Source organism: Chelonoidis abingdonii, chromosome 2, assembly GCF_003597395.2.
Source record: "Chelonoidis abingdonii isolate Lonesome George chromosome 2, CheloAbing_2.0, whole genome shotgun sequence".
NCBI lineage: Eukaryota > Metazoa > Chordata > Testudines > Testudinidae > Chelonoidis > Chelonoidis abingdonii.
Window position 1 is genome coordinate 224,102,427 of NC_133770.1, and position 19,468 is coordinate 224,121,894.

Sequence of the window (19,468 nt, forward strand, 5' to 3'; positions counted from 1 at the left end):
CTCTGGTGAGGTGACAGCCAGGCTTACTGAACTTGTTAACCCTTTATAGTCAAAGAGATATAAAGTACTTCTGTGCTATTAACTTTTCTTATCTGTTTATGACAGAAGCGTACCTTTGTATTCAATGCCTAGATACATTGGTTATGGGTTCATTAGAAAATGCCAAAGTTAAATAAAATAGACTAAAACTTCTTGTGGATTGAGAATCCCCCATCTCTTACTTGCCCAATCAAAGTGATGCAAATATACCTCTGTTGCATTTTCTGTATAATATATAGGAAATATTGGTTGCCATCAGGTGCTGATGTCAAGTTTGAGGTCCATGGTAGAGGTGAGTAAGAGTACTCCCGAATGGCTGTGCTCTGTCTTGGTAGGGAGTGGACTCTGGTCATGGTCACCTGCAGAACTTCACTTTAGGGGTCTCCCCATAGGAGATTGCAGGTTGATAATCTCCTCTCTCTGCAGTTCAACAAATATATGAGTCTGCTAAGGGAGTTAATAAAGAGAGAATGGTTGTGGTTACATATGTGTGCTGACTGATATCACACAACTTTGCTTTTTTTTGAATTAATCCTTTATTGGCTTTTTTTAAAAATTTACTATCTAAATGACATTGTTATTTGGGTAAGTGACATCTTGGTTTAATTTTAGCCAGGCAATACTATGGATTGAGGGAAATGTTTTGAGACAGTTTTTGGCATTGTGTACATGCTGGTATGGCTGGTGAGGTATGAAATTTGGGATTGGTCTTGACTGTTTTGGTTTCTGCTTTCGCTGACCTTTGGGATAGCTTCAGGTAGATCTGAGCAGTTTCTCTCTTTTGTTTGATTTCCAAATGTTTTATTTTGGTTTGGATTGCATGGTGCTTAGATGCCTTTGGATAAGCATCCTATAAATGCATTAATGAAATATTTAACTATATTATTATGTGGCTGAATGTATTTTATAGTGTTTCATTTAAATTAAACAGATAATTGTTTAGGTTTTTGGAATTGTTCTACCTATGTGAAATATTTTGAGTGTACTACAGATGAATTACAGAATTAACTTCATAAATCAGGCACTGATGTTTACTGTGAATAATCCCTTTAGTCCTTACAAACATGTCCTCTATTTGAGTACCATCTAAAAAAACAAAACAGAAATCAGAGAGGAAAAAAAGAAAGAATGCAATATTAAGATTACAGAAAATTAGATTAGGGAAGATCAGTATTGAGTCCAGTCCATTCTGACTTGTTCCAAACTTTCAATTCTTGTAAATATCTTAACTGGCAAAAGTTCATATTCATATATTTTTAAGACCTTTGACTCTCATGTCTTTTTCTGTATAAAACAATCTGGCCGATATTCACTGTTTCTAAACTTTTTATATTTTTGTATTACATTATTAACCCCTGTAGTTCATCCATTTATAAAATACAAAGCACTCTCATTTGTAGAGATTTATTCTTGTATTGTTTTTCCCTGGATTTGCCAGAACACCATCATGTTCGTGTTCTGAAGGTTAATGCCCAAAGTCAAGCAGACGGAAGCCAAGTGCTGCAAGGTTTCCAAGATTAGGACTGATTCCCTTCACAGAAATAAATGATTCCTGCCATGTTCAGTGATTTTGTGCAGCGCTACTCACGGCTGAGTGAGTGCATCAATACTGTAGTCCTTACATGCTGTACATACTGATGACACTCTGTGTTAACTTGATTGACTGAGCAGTATACTGGAGAGGATGCACCTGCAAGAGATGTGCAGGCACACACATTTTTATTCTGGTTTCAAAACATTTATTTTACATTTATTTTATTTGGATGTCTTAGTTTCAAATTCCATGGGTTATCATGTGCTGCTAAGGTAGAGCAAGCGGTTATATGCTTCTTTGTTGTCAAAACTGTATTGGAAAATGATCTAAGGTGCATCTTCTTTATCTTTAAAACCAAAAGCCTGATTTTATGCTTTTAAAAGAAAATGACATAAAGGGGACTAGGGTGAAGTCTGAAAAATCAGTAACCATGTAAAGTAGTTATCTTAGGAGGTTCAGTTTAATGATAGGCAAATGTCTCATGTAATCCACTTAAAGGCAGTATTTTTGTTGCATTTTTATGTTTTGTTATTTTTATAGGCTTTAAGACAACAGCAGAAAAGAAGAAATGGAGTCTCAATGATGGTAAACAAGACTGTTCCTCGTGTTGTTTTGACACCATTAAAGGTGTCTGATGAGCAGTCGGATTCACCTTCAGGTAAATAGCTAAAGGACTGTGTGAAATATTAGTTCTAGTCACAAAGCTTTCCTCTGAATGAATCTGTAGCATACAAAATTTAGAATTGCTGCAAATAATGATATTTCCACATAGTAGATTTGTTTAACTTCTCTATTTTCTTACCAAATCTAGTGAGTCAAAGATTTTTTTTCTTTCTTTTATTATTAAAGAACTGAAAGTACATAATAAACTGACAATTGATAGCAGCAGCAGCTTTAAGGGAATGCAAAGTAACATTTCTGTTTGGCTGTGGAACTCTAATGGAAGACCACATGCTGGCATTCAAACAGTTCCTCTTTGAGTGTGAATTTGTGTCTGTTCTCCATTGCAATACCAGAGATCTTTGCATTAGCTTTTTTGTTCTGGCAACATTCTTGTCATCACGGTGCAACCCTGACCTTTAGTTCTGGTTGTTAGCTGCTTCATTTTAAAAGGATCCTACAGAGATGTACATCCACATTTATAACAGATTGATGATTGTATTTTCCAGGTACGCCTCTTTTGTAAAAGTTACTTTGCAAAGAAATGATTTTTTTTCTCCTTTGATTGCTTTATTACTCCATAATATGGAGCTTAATTATTTTTAAAGATATTTCTTGAGTATCATAGCAGAGCTCTATTTAGACTGGATTAGTGAACATCTTGATTGACTGCAGTGTTCAGCAAATTTTAGTTTTCATGACTTACTTGATTTATTGAACTTTTCCTTCCATTTCCTCCAGTGCTCAGGAATCAAATTGTGGCCAAAAAGATATATTACCTTTCAGCAAGTATCAGATATAGTAGATGTTGCTCTTGATTTAAAAAAAAACCTATTTCTGTTTTGAAGGAGGAAGAAAGTACATCCCTGTAATTTTTTATTTATTTATTTTTATTTTTAAGGATCTGAATCTAAAAATGGTGAAGCAGACAGTTCTGATAAAGAAATGAAACATGGGCAAAAATCTCCAACTGGAAAACAAACAAGTCAGCACTTAAAGAGATTAAAAAAGTCTGGTTTAGGTGAGTAGGACTTGAGATGTCTAAAGTATTTTATTTGTTAGTATAATACTGAACTTTTTATAAGCCATGTAATCTCCCTTTAGAGAGTTCCCTTTATCACTGTAATATGCTGATGCTGTTATCAATGCAAAAGCAGGCTCTTCCCCAGTAGCATACCTCCTTTGATGGCTACCTTATCACTGTGAACTCCGCAGGGTTGCCTTCATATAGGAGTCTTTTTCCTAGCATGTCTTTCTGCAACTGGCCTTTTAAATTTGACAGAGCCAAGTAGTTGCAGCCCAAAGAGGCCATTTTGTAACTAGCTACTGCTTCCTACATTAACTTTTTTACTAGCTGGAAAGTATTCTCATCTCCTGTTATGTTTCTCCCAGTCTTCTCTTTTTTATTCCCAAAGAGAATGGCACATTCTTACTACTTGTCAGGAGAAAACCTGTTAATTGAATAACATTTTCATAGTCCATCCCATAATGAGACACGGTACCCTCATTTTTATGTTGATTTTAGGACTCATGCATTATTTTGAAGCTATATGCTGTAGTGCTAAATACCAAATATTTTTCATATTCAGTTTAGTGATGATGATCTCTAATTAATGTAAAATCTGGTCCTGAGAGGAGATAAAGTAACTTTTCAAAAGCCACACCTTCCTATTCTGTTGTGGAGGGTTTCTGCTCTCTGGAGAACAGTTTATGTTCACATACAGCCTAGGGTGTTCCATTTCTTCAAATTCTTGGCTCATCTCTGCTTCCATCCCCAGTTTAGAAGCATCTGTTTGCAAAATAAATGTTTTTTTTTTCAAAGAGTGGGCTATGTAAAGTGGGGTAATAACATAATTGTTTCTTTATCTCCACAAAGGATTGTTCACATTCAGCAGTCTGGGTCCTTTTGACATGTATTTGGTGAGATCTGTTAGTGAAGCATCCATCTCAGAAATTAGGAATAAACTTTCTGTAGTAGCTGGCTAACCTTTTAAAGGAGTTAAGTTTTCCTTTGATTGTAAGAACCTTGGTCTCCTTTAGTGTCCTGACTTTGTCTTGTTTTAGTTTTATGAATCCATTTTCTGAAAGAGAGGAAACAAAAAACAAAAAACCCACAAGATATTTTATTTGTTTGCTAAACAACATGTGTTCATATAGATTGCTACAAGTAATTCTTAGGCTACGTCTACACTACCACGGTAAGTTGACCTGTGCTACACAACTCCAGCTATGTGAATAACGCAGCTGGAGTTGATGTACCTTAGCTCGAGTTATCGCGGGGTCTACACCATGGGGGGTTGATGGGAAAAACTCTCCTGTTGACTTACCTTACTTTTCTCATCGGGAGTAGAGTACAGGGGTCGACTGGAGAGCAATCTGCTGTCGATTTGGCGGGTCTTCACTAGACCTGCTAAGTTGACCGCTGGTGGATTGATCTCAGAGCGTCGATCCCAGCTGTAGTGTAGATGTACCTCAGACTACTGCTCATAAGTGTACCAGATTGTTCACCCAAGTCTTGCTAAATAACAGCCCACCATCGAGTTATGTGACTCAGTTTCATACATTGTCTTTCAGCAGACTATCCATCAATCTTTAAAAAGTGGCTAGTGGGCCATATAGACCAAATAGCATTGTTGTTAAATAAAAAAAATCCCTAGGGTGTTGGAACTTCTATTTTACAATGCTGGGTTTAGAGGGATCTTGCAGTATTTTTTGTCTAGATTTACGGTTAAGAGAGATTTTCCATGTCCATTTTCTCTGGTATTTTGTCAACTCCTGGCATTGGATAGTTATCAAATGTAGAGATAGCATTAATTTTTCTGAAATCTATACAGAACCTAATTCCCCTGTCTTTTGGGGGCACGGTAACCACTGGGGAATGCCATGGGCTTCTGGAGGTTTCAGGAACCTTTAATTTGAGCATGTTTTCTTTTTCTTCCTCTGCCAAAGGTTTCATCCATTCAGATATACGCTTGAATCTTTGTCTTATGGGTTTATGGCCCTCGATATCTATTGTGTGAGTAAGTATCAGTGTGTTCTGGGGTTGTAGTAAAATAATTGCTATATACCTTTAAGAGTAGGTCTAAATCCCAATGCTATGCCTGGTTCAATTCCAGACATTGCTTAACTATCTCAATTCCCAGAGACTCTCCCGATCTCCCATATTTCTTCTATTGCACTCTCTGATTTACTTGTGGTATGCCCTGGAAGAAAACCCTTTTGACTACTTTGGGGTTCATTCCACCCTTTTGAATAAATTCATAGAATATATTTTTGCCCTTATTTACCAGCTGTGGTAATTGCATAATATATAGGACTTATCAGTCTCATGACTACATGGTCCTTGCCATTTTGCTACTAATTTAGTCTCACTGCTGTGGAGCAGAAGGAAAACTTTTTCACCTTGTTTATATTTAATTCCCATGCCCCTGTTATCATACCATGTCTTCTGGTTTACTGGGACTTGTGTTAGATTCTCCTTTGCCAGCTCAATAAACTGAATGAGTTTCTCTCATCTTTGGGGTGTATTCTGTAATTGCAGGGCTCTATTTTTGATCTCACCTCACTTTCCAGTTTTCCGATAGCTATCGGTGCCCTAGACTGATAGTCATAAAATAATTCAGAAGGTTGTTGCCTGAGGTACCTCTCTATAAGCAAAGAAGAGAGATATCATCTCATCTCAATGTTTGGCATCCTCCTGAACACATTTTTAAGCATATCTTTTTCAAGGTTTCTACCAAGAATATTCTACCGGCACTTTATTCTGGGGACGATATTTTGTGGTGTTAGAGCAATTATTCCCACTAATTCATAAGGTCTCTGCAGTACTACAGAATTGAAGTTGATAGCAGGGTGAAGGCGCCAGCACAACATGTGTATACCCCAGATCTGTGAAGATGAAACCTGATTTTTCTATAGCTTCTTGGTCTATTTGCAATTTCAAGACATCACACCCTCTGTCCACCTCAGAAACTTTCATTCTAGAGGAGATACTATTTTAGCAACTCTGCAGTATAAAACTCATTTTTCATTTTAGGAGCACCTTTTCCCTTTCCATGAGGTTTTTCCATCGAAGAAGGGGAAGATATTAGCGGGGGAGAACAATTTTTCTCCAATTTGCACCTAAAATGTGAAGACAGATGCATCCTACATTATTAGAAGAAAGGAATGTAAACATGCGTTTAAATCATATACATCATACTTACTCATATTACACTTGGGAATTATGTTTTTTCTGCATGTATAGTTAGTGGGTGGAACAGATGGTGAAGACAATTTAATGTGATACACTCATTAAAATGAGTACTTCTTCCACATGATCGTCCTTCATAACGGGGGATTCAATGGTTTTAATGGAGTTTTTGCTGTATTGAAATGCAGGATGTTCAAAGCATATGTTGTATAAGGTTACACTATGCTGAAGACAAACTAATCCTTATCTCATTCAGTCAGTATTGCTTGTTGAAAAATAACAAGAAATTGCAAGAAATTTATGGGAGGCTGTGAGTTTCTCTATTCATTCAAATGGGGAAACTATTGAACTTGCAAATTGGCTGCGAACTTTTCCCTTTCCCTGAGGTTCTGAACACTATTATAGCTTTTCTGCAGAGACCAAATAGTAAGGCTCTTAAGAAATTCAGAAAAATTAAATTGTAGTACTTGTATTCATGTTACTCTTCATACTGAGTGACATTCAACAAGTCTCTAAAGGTCTCTTTGTCCAAGTTTCCCGATCTGTAAAATAGGGATATCAACCCTCCTTTACAAAACATTTGGAGATCCTCAGATGAAAGGCCCTGTATAAGTGCTGAGTATTCTCATTATTAACAACAACAAAAAATTCCAGGGGATCCCTTGGAATTTGGGCATGACTCACCTTGTTGCTTGGGTGTGATCTTGCTGAAACATCCCTTTGCAGGACCTTTGAAATATGAAAAGTCCAAGCAAACAAGAATCTCAGGTGGTTGGCCTCAGCAGTTTCTGTCTTGCACACTTCTACTGAACCTTCTGGGTACAAATCTGTTCTTTTTTAATCTCACCTGGAACTTACATGTTCTTTTGGACTTGCTGGGACTGGTCAGCTAATTAATTTAATGAGTCTTCTTATCCCATTTGACAGATTCTTAGTGGGTTAGTCTGCAGTTGCAGTATGCTATTTACATCTTTTAAATTTTATGAAAATACAGAAAAATATTAATTGATTTGCACAAAATTAATATCACCAATAAATTAGACAGTCTCGCTGTGATCACGTCTCAAGTTGTGATAATGCACTGAGGGTTTTTTGAGAGCGAATGAAAATGCAGAAGAGTGGTAATACATAGAAAAAGCAAATGAATAGGATAGGTGGACAACAATGTACTGCAGGTGCAGGAGCACAAATAAAAACTTCACTCTGTGTAATAAAGTTTCATCCACTTGGGCCTCTTCAGGCAGCCACATATGTTCTAACAAATATTCAGTCTTGTGTGAGCTAATTTTGCTTAGCAGTAGATGCTTAAAAATATGTTGGTGATATCCTGACTTCTAGTTCAAAAAAGAGAATATTGGTCATGGTGTAGAGTGGAACATGGATGCTGTGAAAGGTGAGGAAGTGAACATTGGGATGTATAAAAGGAAGCTCATAGAATCCAGGAGAAAGCTGTATTTCCCCTTCACAAAGCTCTGTCTTATTGGAGTTCGCTATACTATATAAAATATAAATAACTTTTGAGAAAAATTATTGTTCCTGTTCCCTCTGTTATCTGTTGTTAAGGTAAATGTGTTGTTTGTTTACTCCAGGACATTTGAAATGGACCAAAGCTGAGGATATTGACATAGAAACACCAGGATCTATTCTAGTGAACACTAACCTGAGGGCTTTAATAAACAAACACACCTTTGCTTCCTTACCTCAGCATTTTCAACAATACCTCCTGCTTTTGCTTCCAGAAGTAGACAGGCAGGTAAGTGGAAACATAAAACATTTGCTTCCTTGCTAATAAAACTTTGTGTTTTGGAATATTTACAAAGTCTGACTTGAGTCCACTCAAAATCATTACAGAATGAAACTTGTAAAATAATTGTTTTTCTTAGCTATTCTGCATCAGCTAGTTTTAATTAACATTCACTTGTGTCCAGATCATATCCTGCCTCCCTGCTGCCTCCATTTCTATGACCTCCCTGAAACCCAAGCCACTCAATTGCAACCTGTCCAAAATGCAGCCGGTCAGATCACCTTAAGCAGTTAAATCCCTTTACTGGCTCTCCTTTGCCTTCTATAGCAAACTTAAACTTTCAAGGACCCACACAATCTCACCCCACATGTCATTTTTTGCTGTGTTCCCCTCAGCCTCTGCACTCTGCCAACATCATCAGGCTCAATGCTTAATTTGTTACCTTCTCTCACTCCTATGTCCATGCCTTCTTCCACACTTCAGCCTATTTTGGAATAGATTCTCAGTTCCAGTGCATGAGACCTCCTCCCATCTCATTCATATCCCTATTAAAAGACTCAGTTCTTGCATGAGCCCCACCAGTGCTCGCTTCATCTAGTCATACACCCGCTCCACTGGAGATAATGGGAATGGGCATGGGAAGAGAAGATAAATTTTTCAAGTTATTAGTTCAGTTTTCCCAACGTGTGTTGTCCTCTCTGTATCTATTCTTTAGACTGTAGGCTCCTTAGAGCAGGGGAGCCTCTCTGTATCTTAGAACAATAGTAATTTAGGCTAGGTACTTAAACACTTGCCTAATTTAAACGAATGTATAGTCTTATTGACTTCAATAGGACTACGCATGTACTTACATTTAGTTACATGCTTAAATACTTTGCTGAATCAGGGCTTTACGTTGTAACTCACTGACTATTTGCATACATTTCCTCTCTGTTCTCAGTCTACAAAGGATTTGAGTCTGTTACAGCCCCAGCTACAGAGTCTGGCTCTTAGATCAAACTGTTGTGACTCATGGCTTTCGCTCTTGAGGTTCTTGGCTCATTCTTCGGTTTTTGTGAAGATGGTAGATGCCACAAAAACACAACAGAAAGATAGCGAGAACAATATAAGCAATTGATTGACTCAACATCTTAACAAATTATATACTATATTTTAAGGACTCTTCAAACTATACGCTTTATCAACGGAGTATTTTAAGTTGAACATTAAAAGCCTGATCTGCATCGGAAGTTATGTAGAATTATTTATTCTCATTCTCCTCAGATGCACTTAAAATTGCTGTCAACAAAATTAAAAAGGACAGTTTTTCATGAAGCAGAAAACCAGTTAGATTTAAATTTGCGATGCAGTTAAAATTTTATTGATAGCTTTCAGTTATCTAACAGCCTCAGTTAGTGATTCAGAAGAGATCAGATTGTTAGATATGATCCTATTTTCTGTCCTATCCAGTCTGAGCTAAACATTCACACTTCAATTTGTAAAACTACTGGCATTATTTACAAGCCTCCTAACGTAAAGATTATAAAAGGATAGGGACCACAGTACTGAGTTACTGCCTTACCTTCATTTAAGATAATGTATTCAATAAAAACTGCACTCATACTCAGTACCATGGAGAATTGATTTTTTTTGAGTTTTGCATGGCTTTTGACATGAAAAACAAGAATGTTTGTTGAATTAGGCCCTAAATTACTATGAATTTTTTCCAAAACATTTCCTTTTCATTCTTGTTTCAATAAACTTTGATATAATACGTACGAGTGCAACAGGCACAGTACCACAAAACTAACCTCAACTCCATGGCCAAGAAAAGTAGTTACTAAAAGCATACACTGTCAGCCTCATACTCTTACAGCAATATTTTTTCTTTAGTCTCATGTTTTCCCTAAGCCTTTTTCTGTCTTTCATGTGTCTGAACAGAAACCCAGGCTCTTTTTTTTTTTTATATGCGTTTGGAAAGCCGGCGTGGGGCACATGTTTGGGAATAGTGGGCAGATTTGGTGGTGAAGAATGATCATTTCAGAGTTTCTTGTCTCTTGGAGGATGGAAGTTCTGGGGGCCTGTCCCTGACCTTTACTTTAGAGGTTGTAATACCACATGTGGGTGTTTCCTGATGTGACATCTGAAAAGGTGCCCCATAAGGCATCCTCCTGGCTGCGAACAGGAGTGGGTTGTTCAAAGTAACAACACTTTCTCACATCTGCCTGTTTGGGGTGAGTGCTGATCATTGATACACCTCCCGGGGGCGAGAAGGAGTGAGACGCAGGGCCTATCAGGTTTCTAATTTCCTAATCTCTCCCACTGAGGCAGGCTGGACTTCTCTTGGCAGGCTCTTTTCCACTCCCAGTAGCAACATGGCTTTTCTGAGCTGAGCTCTCTCTGTGTTTTCACAGGCCACGCTCTTGTCTCAGTCTCCTCCAACCCCAGAACCAGGAAGGGTATGTCTGTACTTCAAGCTGAATGTGTATGAGTATAGCCATTACGCTTCTATTTTTAGTGTGCTATCTCAGTCACAGCTAGTGTGGGTGCATCTCCTCAAATCACCACTTACCCTCTAGCTCAAAGTGTGGACATACTCAGTGAATACCAGGGAAGATATTCCTTTATCCCACCCTCCGCCTGGGAGCGAGAGGGGTAAGGATTTTGAGGAGCCTAAATAGACATAGTCTGAGGGTGTCCATGTGTCATTTGTTTCAGAGGGCCACCTGCTACCAGGAGCAGAAAAGACCCTGCCTTTCTCTGCAGGGGAAGTGGGAAATTGGAACCCTGGTAGCTATTTGAGCAATATCTCTTGCTGCCTTCATATAAACCTGATTTCACCAGTCTCTCTTGGAAGCTTTGTTGTTTGGGGGGTAAGAAAGCTTTAAGTGACCATGTCAGCCCAGCAAATGCCTGCCCATCCCTGGGAACACCTGTACACTTACTTGCTAATGCTGGAGAAATCCAAACTCCACAGATATTTTTTCCACAACTTTTTGTCTGACTTCTACATGGAATTACATTTTTCCCGTCCTTATACTATTGTGCAATCAATAGTTGGCTGGTATCGTCCTCCCTAGAGATGGCTGCATTTCAGCAGTCCTATATGGATATGCTATATGAAGTGCTGTGATGAAAGATGCTATGTAAATGCAATATATCAATACTATTTGTCTTCATGTATGGTGATCAATGAAATATAGTGTTGAGTAAGTGCAGGCTCAATTACACTTTATTACTGCTCCAAACAGAAACTATATGATGAATGGTCAATTGTCATTTCTGTCACAAACACCATTTTTCTAAGTTATATAACTCCACCTTCTTAAACGGCATTGGGCTGAAACTTGCCATGCATTTGTTTGTACAAATCCAAACATATTTAGCAACCATTACTTAAGTGAGTAGCCTTTTTTAGTTAAGCAAGTCCCCCCCCCTCCCCCCAAAAAAAAAACTAACTCAAGATTTAATTGTGTTTATACCAACCTCTTGTTCAAAAAAGGCTTAGGACCAAATCCTGCACTTTAGAATAGATGTTCTCAATATGGAGATGAGCTGGTGTTGAGGAGTCACAATCACCCCACTCTTCCCAAGTTGCTAAATGGGAGCAGAGGCTTAGGGGCGGGGTCCCTGCATGGAAAAGGTTGGACACCATGACGCTTTTGTTGTGTGTGTTCTTTCCTGTTCTCACTGGAATTTTGCCTGAGTACTATATGATTGTTCCCTACATTTTAAAATCATCATCTTAGCATCCAGAATGTTTGTTAGAACAGTATCTATGCGTGAATGCCATCTGCTATTCACAACCTATATGTTTGAACAGCTCCAAGTTGCATGTTGATTAGGTTCTATTTCAGCAGAAAAGATGCTCATGAAGTATTTATTCTTTGTGTTCAAAATATCATGAAAAGAATTTGGAACTAGAGCTGGGTGGAAAAATGTATTTCCATTGCCCAGAGGATTTTGTTATTTTGAAATTAGTTTTTTCTGTGATTTGGGAGGGCAAAAACAAATATTTTGAGATTCTCCGTGAAAGGCAATGGAGCCCTGGCTCTGGGGCAATCTGCCTGGTGGGCTGCTCCAGAGACTTGGTCCCAGGAAACATTTGTGTCCCTGACGTATTGGCAGCCTCCTTGGCAAACTGCTCAGGAGTAGGGAACCTGGTAGGTCTGGGGCCCCACAGTCTGCATTGTGGGGCTCCCAGGGCTTCTGTGCTGTAGTTAAATTTTAGTCAATTGCTTGACCATATTTTGGTTTGTTATGAAATATACTCAAGGGATCTAATAATCAATGTTAGTCAGGTTAATACTGCACAGGAAAAAGGTGTATGCTACCAGACTCCAAGGAGCTGTCCCTTGCAGCAATGTTGCATGTACCTCACACAGAAGGTGTGCTCCCCCCAATTACACATTTGAGGGTATTATTTATATGATTTTACAAATTACACATCTCTTTACACATCACTAAATCTAACCCATGAGTTCCTTCCTTATCTTTGTTTTGGATACTAGCATTCCATGTACTGGTCAGTGAAGGTAGAGCAAATGTATCTTGATTTTTGACAAGGTTCTTATCTGCTTATGCCAAATGCTTACTTTAGCAGATGTGAGGAATTATGGGATACTTAGCATAAGTGAACAAGATTATTATATGAGCTAGTTTAAGCTGATCAGTTACAATATTTGTGCTTACTGTTGGTGCTTAATGTATACCTCTGTGTGTGTGTATAATATCTATATATGAGAGAGAATAATACATATTATTATGATACATATCTCTATGCTTGTTAGCATGTATTCGTCAACAGATCTTATCAGCTCCAGAGCATTTAAGACAAAAATGAGCAATAGCAAATGGCCTAGCAGAAAGTAAGTCTCCCCTAGTCACTGAAATGGAAATCTCTTGGTTTGAATTCAGGTCACCTTTACCGTTCACGGCAAGAGCTAGGTAGTCAGTAGGGCAAAAAATTCTACATTTAAATACTGTTAGGAAAATACATAAATAATATAATAATTCACAAGCGCATGTGAATATTTAAGATTAATAAAAACAAATCCTTGATATTAGACACTACATAATATCTCCTCTTAAACAAAAATTATTGAGAATCAAGACCTTCCTTAAGCACTTCTGTTTGTAGATCAGTGACACCAGAACTGAAGCCTGTCTTGGGAGTCAGTGTGAGTAATAGTGATCTAAGAACCTGTAACATCCTGTCATGTTCAGGTCAACTTTACCTACAGAATATTTTGTTTCTGTTTCACATCATTGACCCACTCAATTGGGTTAATATTGGCACTTCACATCTAGAGCAAGTCTCCATGCTAAAACTCCTTTTGAATGCTTTATTGAAAAAATGTGCAGATCATTTTTTAAATGAAATAAGTTTGATTTTGTATATTCCTTTCAAATAGGCATCGTGATTTAGGGACCAGTCACCTACAAAACTTCATTTTGAAAACTCTGCTTTCGCTTAGCTCAAGACAAATAAACATCTATTTTTTTTTTTTTTTTAAGCCGGTTTTTTTTTAAGCCGGTTTTTTCTGCTGAAATTATCTGTGCTTAGGTTGAGATACTCAAGTATTTCAGCAGTGTTGAGAGAAGGTGATGTATAGTACATATCAGCTACAATATTTGAGCAGAACAAGGTGAGACGAAGATGGTTTGGCAGCTCTCACTCTGTCAGCTTATTTTTGTCATTTTTATTAATACTTTAATACTGTTTGAACATACAGCCCTGCTATGTTAGGAGAGAGCAAGTTCAGCTTCTTTTTCACACTGCGTTTTTTAGTAGTACAACCCATCATTTTGATGACTTTCTTTGCAGGATCTGTTCTTCAGGCAAAGGCTTTGACATTTTCTGCAGTGCCTCGCAAACCTTTCTGTGTTATGACATCTTTCTATTCAGAATTCATCCTTTATGTTGTATTATTTTCACATGATTCATTTTACATTTTTCTCTGTGGAATTATTGTGTAACAGATATCTTACCCCAGACACCTTCCCAATTTGTATTTGTTTTTAGCTGGATGTACTAATGCTCTCTTTTTTTTTTTAATTGTTCTTTTTCAATTTTTTTATCATTGGGTAGGTACTGAGCTTTCTGTTGTTCATTATAATTGCTCATGTAAATGTTTACCCATTCAAGAACTACACTGAAATAGTTTTGAAGTTGTGATGGAAACACACAAGCTAGGAGGAAAAATTCGTAGTACAGGGTGAAGTGTGCCATATGTCTTGTGTACTTAGGCACAACTAGGCACATTAAAAAAGCCATAAAAATGGCACCCCATTGTGTCCAGTAATTGATGGTCATATGGTATATTTCTTTGCTTAACTGATTTTTGCCTTTGATTTTATTGGTTAGTGTGAAAAGCTTAGCATTTTTTCAAGTTTCTTTATGGTACAATTTAGTTTCATAGTGCATGATTCATGTACAATTTCTCAATTCACAGCAGTTACAAAAGTGGAAAAATTCAGTTTTGTATAGGTATGTTTCTTCATTAATTTTATGGTATATTTTAAAAAACACGATACGTTGAAAGTCAGTTGACAGGTTAATGCAGGCCTCCACAACTCATAAAGCGGCGAGGGCCACATTACTCCAAAGAAAACAGCTGAGGGCCAAAACCCCCAGCCCCACGGAAACACCCCCTCTAGGACCTCCCAGCCCGCGGAAACACCCGGCCCCAGCACCACCCAGCCCTGCAGAAACAAACCCTCCTTCCCCAGCACCGCCCTACCAAAACAGTTGTGGGCCAAAAAGGAAGTTTGGGGGTGGGGAGGTGATACTTGATTTTAAATCAACCAGGGGCTCCCAGCTGAAGAGGTGACTGCGAGCTGTCAGGGGCAAATTAAAGGGCCCGGGGCTCCGGCGGCTGGGGGAACCCGGAGCTTTGCGGGGCTGGGGGAGGGATTTAAAGGGCCCAGAGCTCCTGCCAGCAGCTCAGAGCCTTTTGAATCCCGGCCGTGGCTGGGATTTAAAGGGCTCTGGGCTCCCCGCGGCTGCCGGCAGCTCAGAGCCCTATGAATCCCGGCTGCGGCTGAGATTTAAAGGGCTCTGGGCTCCCCGCGGTTGCCGGCAGCCCAGAACCCTATGAATCCCAACCGTGGCTGATATTTAAAGGGCTCTGGGCTCCCCGTGGCTGCAGGCAACTCAGAGCCCTTTGATTCCCCGCCGCGGGCCGCACAGTGAACCTCCGCAGGCCGCATGCTGCCCGCAGGCCATATGTTGTGCAGGCCTGGGTTAATGGGACTTAGGCTCTTAAATGCCTATGCCACTTTCAAAAATGTGAATTAGGTTCCTAAGTCAAGTGGGCACTTTTGAAATGTTTACCTTACCCTACAGAACAATGTAGTGGCTGCTTTAAAATTTAATTTGCTGATCCAGCGGTCTTAATCTCAGTACATTCTTATCTCTCAATGGCTATTGAAGTCAATCTGTTGCTAGTGATTTCACACCTGATTGCTTTTCAGTGTTCACAATATTTTGACAAATTTCATATTTCCAACTTGCTCAGATCACTGTTAAGTGACATGTTGGAAAATATACCCATGCCCCGTCTAAACTAGTCTTCCCACTATTGCTCCCAGTAGTGAAGTTCTGCTAGTGGCAGTGCAATTGTGAGAGATTTCTCAAAACCATGCTAGTGCTTTTTTTGTTTAAATGTAAGTGAATGGAAAGGCTATAGGAGTTGGCTCAAGCTCTTAACTCTGATGATTGTCAAGTTCAGTGCATTTCAGCTAAGATGAACAATGCATTAAGGGCCCTCTTGCTGCTTTTTAAAAATTATTTATTTATTTATATTTCATTTAAGTAGAGGCCACAGTCAGGATCAGGGCAATGTCATGCTAGGTGCTGCGCAAACACCATGATATGAAAATTTTGTTTAAATACCATGTTTTTTGAGTCTCTGCAAACCTATTCACAGTCGTTGAATAGTGTGAATCAGTGTTTGCTAGCACACACAGGCTTACTGCTGTGGAAGCTGTTCACTCTGTGCTGGGTTATTAAAGCCCTTGTTGCAAGCTGTCCTCATGCTTCTTTGTGACACATCTAACATCCACACAGGTAAGTGCATGCTGCAATGTGCAGGTCTTGACAGAACTATTGAAATTGCTCCTGGTTGGAACAGGGCTCAGCTTGATTATAGCCTGCATTGGGGCACTGCAATGTTACAGTGTTAGCTGTAGACTGTAAGTTCATTACTGAAGATGTGCTCTTGCAATTGGTCTTGCCAAAGTTGCACTATCCTCCTACAGCCTGTTAGTACAAGCAACCATTCTGGATAGTGTGACATGTGTCCTGTACTTCTGATTGCTTTTTTTGTTTTGAGCTGGTGCAGCTTCTGTCATTTTATGTATATGAGTTTTCTGTTTTATATGGGGCAGAGCAGGCAATCTTGAGCGTCTTCTTTGAGTACTTGCTCATATCCAGTCCGTTGTAGGTGTGTGTGCTTGCCACAGGCACCGGTGCTGGAAGTTTTTACCCTTAGTGGTATCCACAGGGAACTGGCTTTGGTGCCCCCGGAGTGGCGTGCATATGCGCCGTATAAGGGGCGCTCCTGGCCCCTTCCCTCCCTTAGTTCCTTCTTACTGCCAGTGTCGGGGCTTGAATGCTGCTCTTGCTCTAGTAAGTATCAGAGGGGTAGCTGTGTTAGTCTGGATCTGTAAAAAGCAACGAAGAGTCCTGTGGCATCTTGTACACTAACAGAAGTATTGGAGCATAAGCTTTCGTGGGTGAATACCCATTTCGTCAGATGCAATGTTAGATCTGATCGCACAAGTCACCGCACACCCGCTCACAGTGTGCACCTATGTAGTCCGACATGCAATGCTGCAGCTAAGGCCTCTTCAAATGTGGCTGTTGTCAGTCTATTCCCCAGCCAGATCCCTTTGGATGGGCTCCTCATGATCCTGCCCTGGGTACTCACCTCCCTCCAAGAGTGGTCCAACCGGTGATGGAAAGTATCTCATTTGTTTCTCGGTTGGGGAGCACACCTTGGTGCTCTCAAGACTCATGGGCTGTGGTTATGAGAGGAGTTGTCACTCCACATAAACGTCAGAGAGCTCAGGAACATCCGCCTAGCTTGCGCGGTGTTCCTTCCCCATTTGTCTGATTGCGTGGTACAGGTGCTGACAGACAACACGACCTCTATATTCTACATAAACAGACAGAGTAAGCCCAGTCGTAAGCAGTTTGTCAGGAAGCCCTGTGCCTGTGGGACTTCTGCATCCAGCATGCGATTCACCCGGAAGCCTCTCATCTCTCCAGTGTTCGGAACATGATGGTGGATCGCCTCAGCAGGTCCTTCTTCTCTCATGATGAAGTGGTTCCCCTACTCGGAGGTCATTAGAATGCTCTTCCAGAGGCGGGGAGCTCCCCATGTGGACTTCTTCACCACCAGGCAAAACAGAAAATGCCACCAGTTCTGTTCTCTGCAAGACCTTGACAGCAGCTCACTATCCGATACCTTTCTCCTGTCATGGTCGGGCACTCTGATGTATGCCTTCCTGTCAATCCCACTGATCAGAGGGTCCTTTCCAAGATCAAGAAGGACAAGGCACTTCATCAGCATTGGTTTGGCATGCTCATAGACTTAGCAGTAGCAGCTCCGTGGCCTCTTCCTGACCATCCGGACCTGCTCTCAGGATCACGGGGAGCGGTTGCTGCACCTGAACCTCATCTCTTTCCCCCTCACTGTGTGGATGCTGCATGACTGAACTCTGAGGAACAGGCCTGCTCCACTCAAGTCTAGCAGGTTTTTCTGGAAAGCAGAACGCCCACCACTAGGGCTACCTACCTCACAAAATGGAAGCACTTTTCCTGCTGGGCATCAAAGCAGCATCTCTCTCCAGTCAACGCATCTCTGTAATCCATCCTGGATTACCTCCTGCATTTAAAGCACGAGGGCCTGGCCTTTTTATCAGTCAAGGTGCACTTGGTGGCCATATTGGCCTTCCACCCTCACAACCACGATAGCTTGGTATTCTCACATGTGACAACAATCAGAGTCTTGAAGGGCCTTGAGAGACTGTTTCTTCTGGTCCAGGATCTGGTTCACCAATGCAATCTCAGCCTGGTCTTCTCCAGGCTCATCGGTCCTCCTTTCAAGCCTCTGTCATCCTTCTGTCTCTCACACCTGTCGTGGAAGGTTGCATTCCTTCTAGCTGCTACCTCAGCAAGGCAAGTCTCCGAGATTAAAGCTCTTATGTCAGAGCTCCCATACATGGTGTTCTACAAGGATAAAGTCCAACTGTGTCCCCAGTCTGCCTTCTTGCCAAAGATGATGTTGCACTTTCATGTCAACTAGTACAACTTACTCCCAGTTTCTGTCCAAAGCCCCACAGATACGAGGAAAGGCGTCTACGCACCCTAGATGTCACACGTGCCCTGGCTTTCTATCTTGAGCGTACTAAGCCCTTCCTCAGATCAACTCATCTCTTTGTTGCAGTGGCTGAGAATGACTGACCTTCCAATGTTGGCTCAGAGAATTTCATACTGGATCACTATCTGCATCCATACCTGTTACAAACTGGCACAGTTGGTGCCTCCACCATTAATAACTGATCATTCCACAAGGGCTCAGGTGTCATTGGCTGCGTTTCTGGCCCATGTTCCCATCCAGGACATCTGAAGAGCCGCAGCATGGTCATCGGTACACATCTTCAAGACACATTATGCCATCACGCAGCAAGCCAGAGATGACGCTGGATTTGGCACAGCTGTGTTGCAAATGACGCATCCATGAACTGCTACCTGCCTCCGAAGGTACTGCTTGGAACTCACCTACAATGGAATGAACATGAGCAAGCACTTGAAGAAGAAAAAACAGTTACCTTTCATAATTGTTGTACTTCAAGATGTGTTGCTCATGTCCATTCCATGACCCATGCTCCTTCCCCTCTGTCGGACTTCTGGCAAGAGGGAACTGTTGGAGGGAGGGGGCCGTCAGCGTGCATTATACCGGCTCATATGTGAGCCTCTCCAGGGCTCACCAGAGCCGGTCCCCTACAGGTACTGCTGAGAGTAAAAACTTCCAGGTGTGGCAAGCTCACACATCTACAATGGAATGGACATGAACAATGAATCTTGAAGAACAACAATTACACTGGTCTACAATTTTTGAGAAATCATCTGTTTCAGAGATAAAATGTGGTATTTATTATGTATTTTGATGTGCTGAATTCAAATATGACAATTAAAACAACTGATTGGCTACTGTTTCTAAGATATTTAAGTTTTTACATTTTATGTCTATGTATATTATGTAGAAAGTAGAGTTTTAATCATAAATTGTAAACCTAGGTCTTTTCATGT

The 19,468-nt window shown here is 40.2% G+C and overlaps 1 protein-coding gene across 3 annotated transcripts in view; it reads left to right on the top strand.

Annotated features, from left to right (window-relative positions):
• ASXL3 (ASXL transcriptional regulator 3) overlaps window positions 1-19,468 on the top strand; it is a 160,256-nt gene that overhangs the window by 90,113 nt on the left and 50,675 nt on the right. For 2 of the 3 annotated variants that reach the window (XM_075062985.1, XM_032802735.2), the window contains exons 6-8: window positions 2,114-2,231; window positions 3,135-3,254; window positions 8,015-8,178. In XM_075062985.1, the coding sequence (XP_074919086.1) occupies window positions 2,114-2,231; window positions 3,135-3,254; window positions 8,015-8,178 (402 nt within the window). Of the gene's footprint in view, window positions 1-2,113; window positions 2,232-3,134; window positions 3,255-5,182; window positions 5,254-8,014; window positions 8,179-19,468 lie in introns of those variants that run through there. The other variant, XM_032802785.2, reaches the window with a different exon arrangement.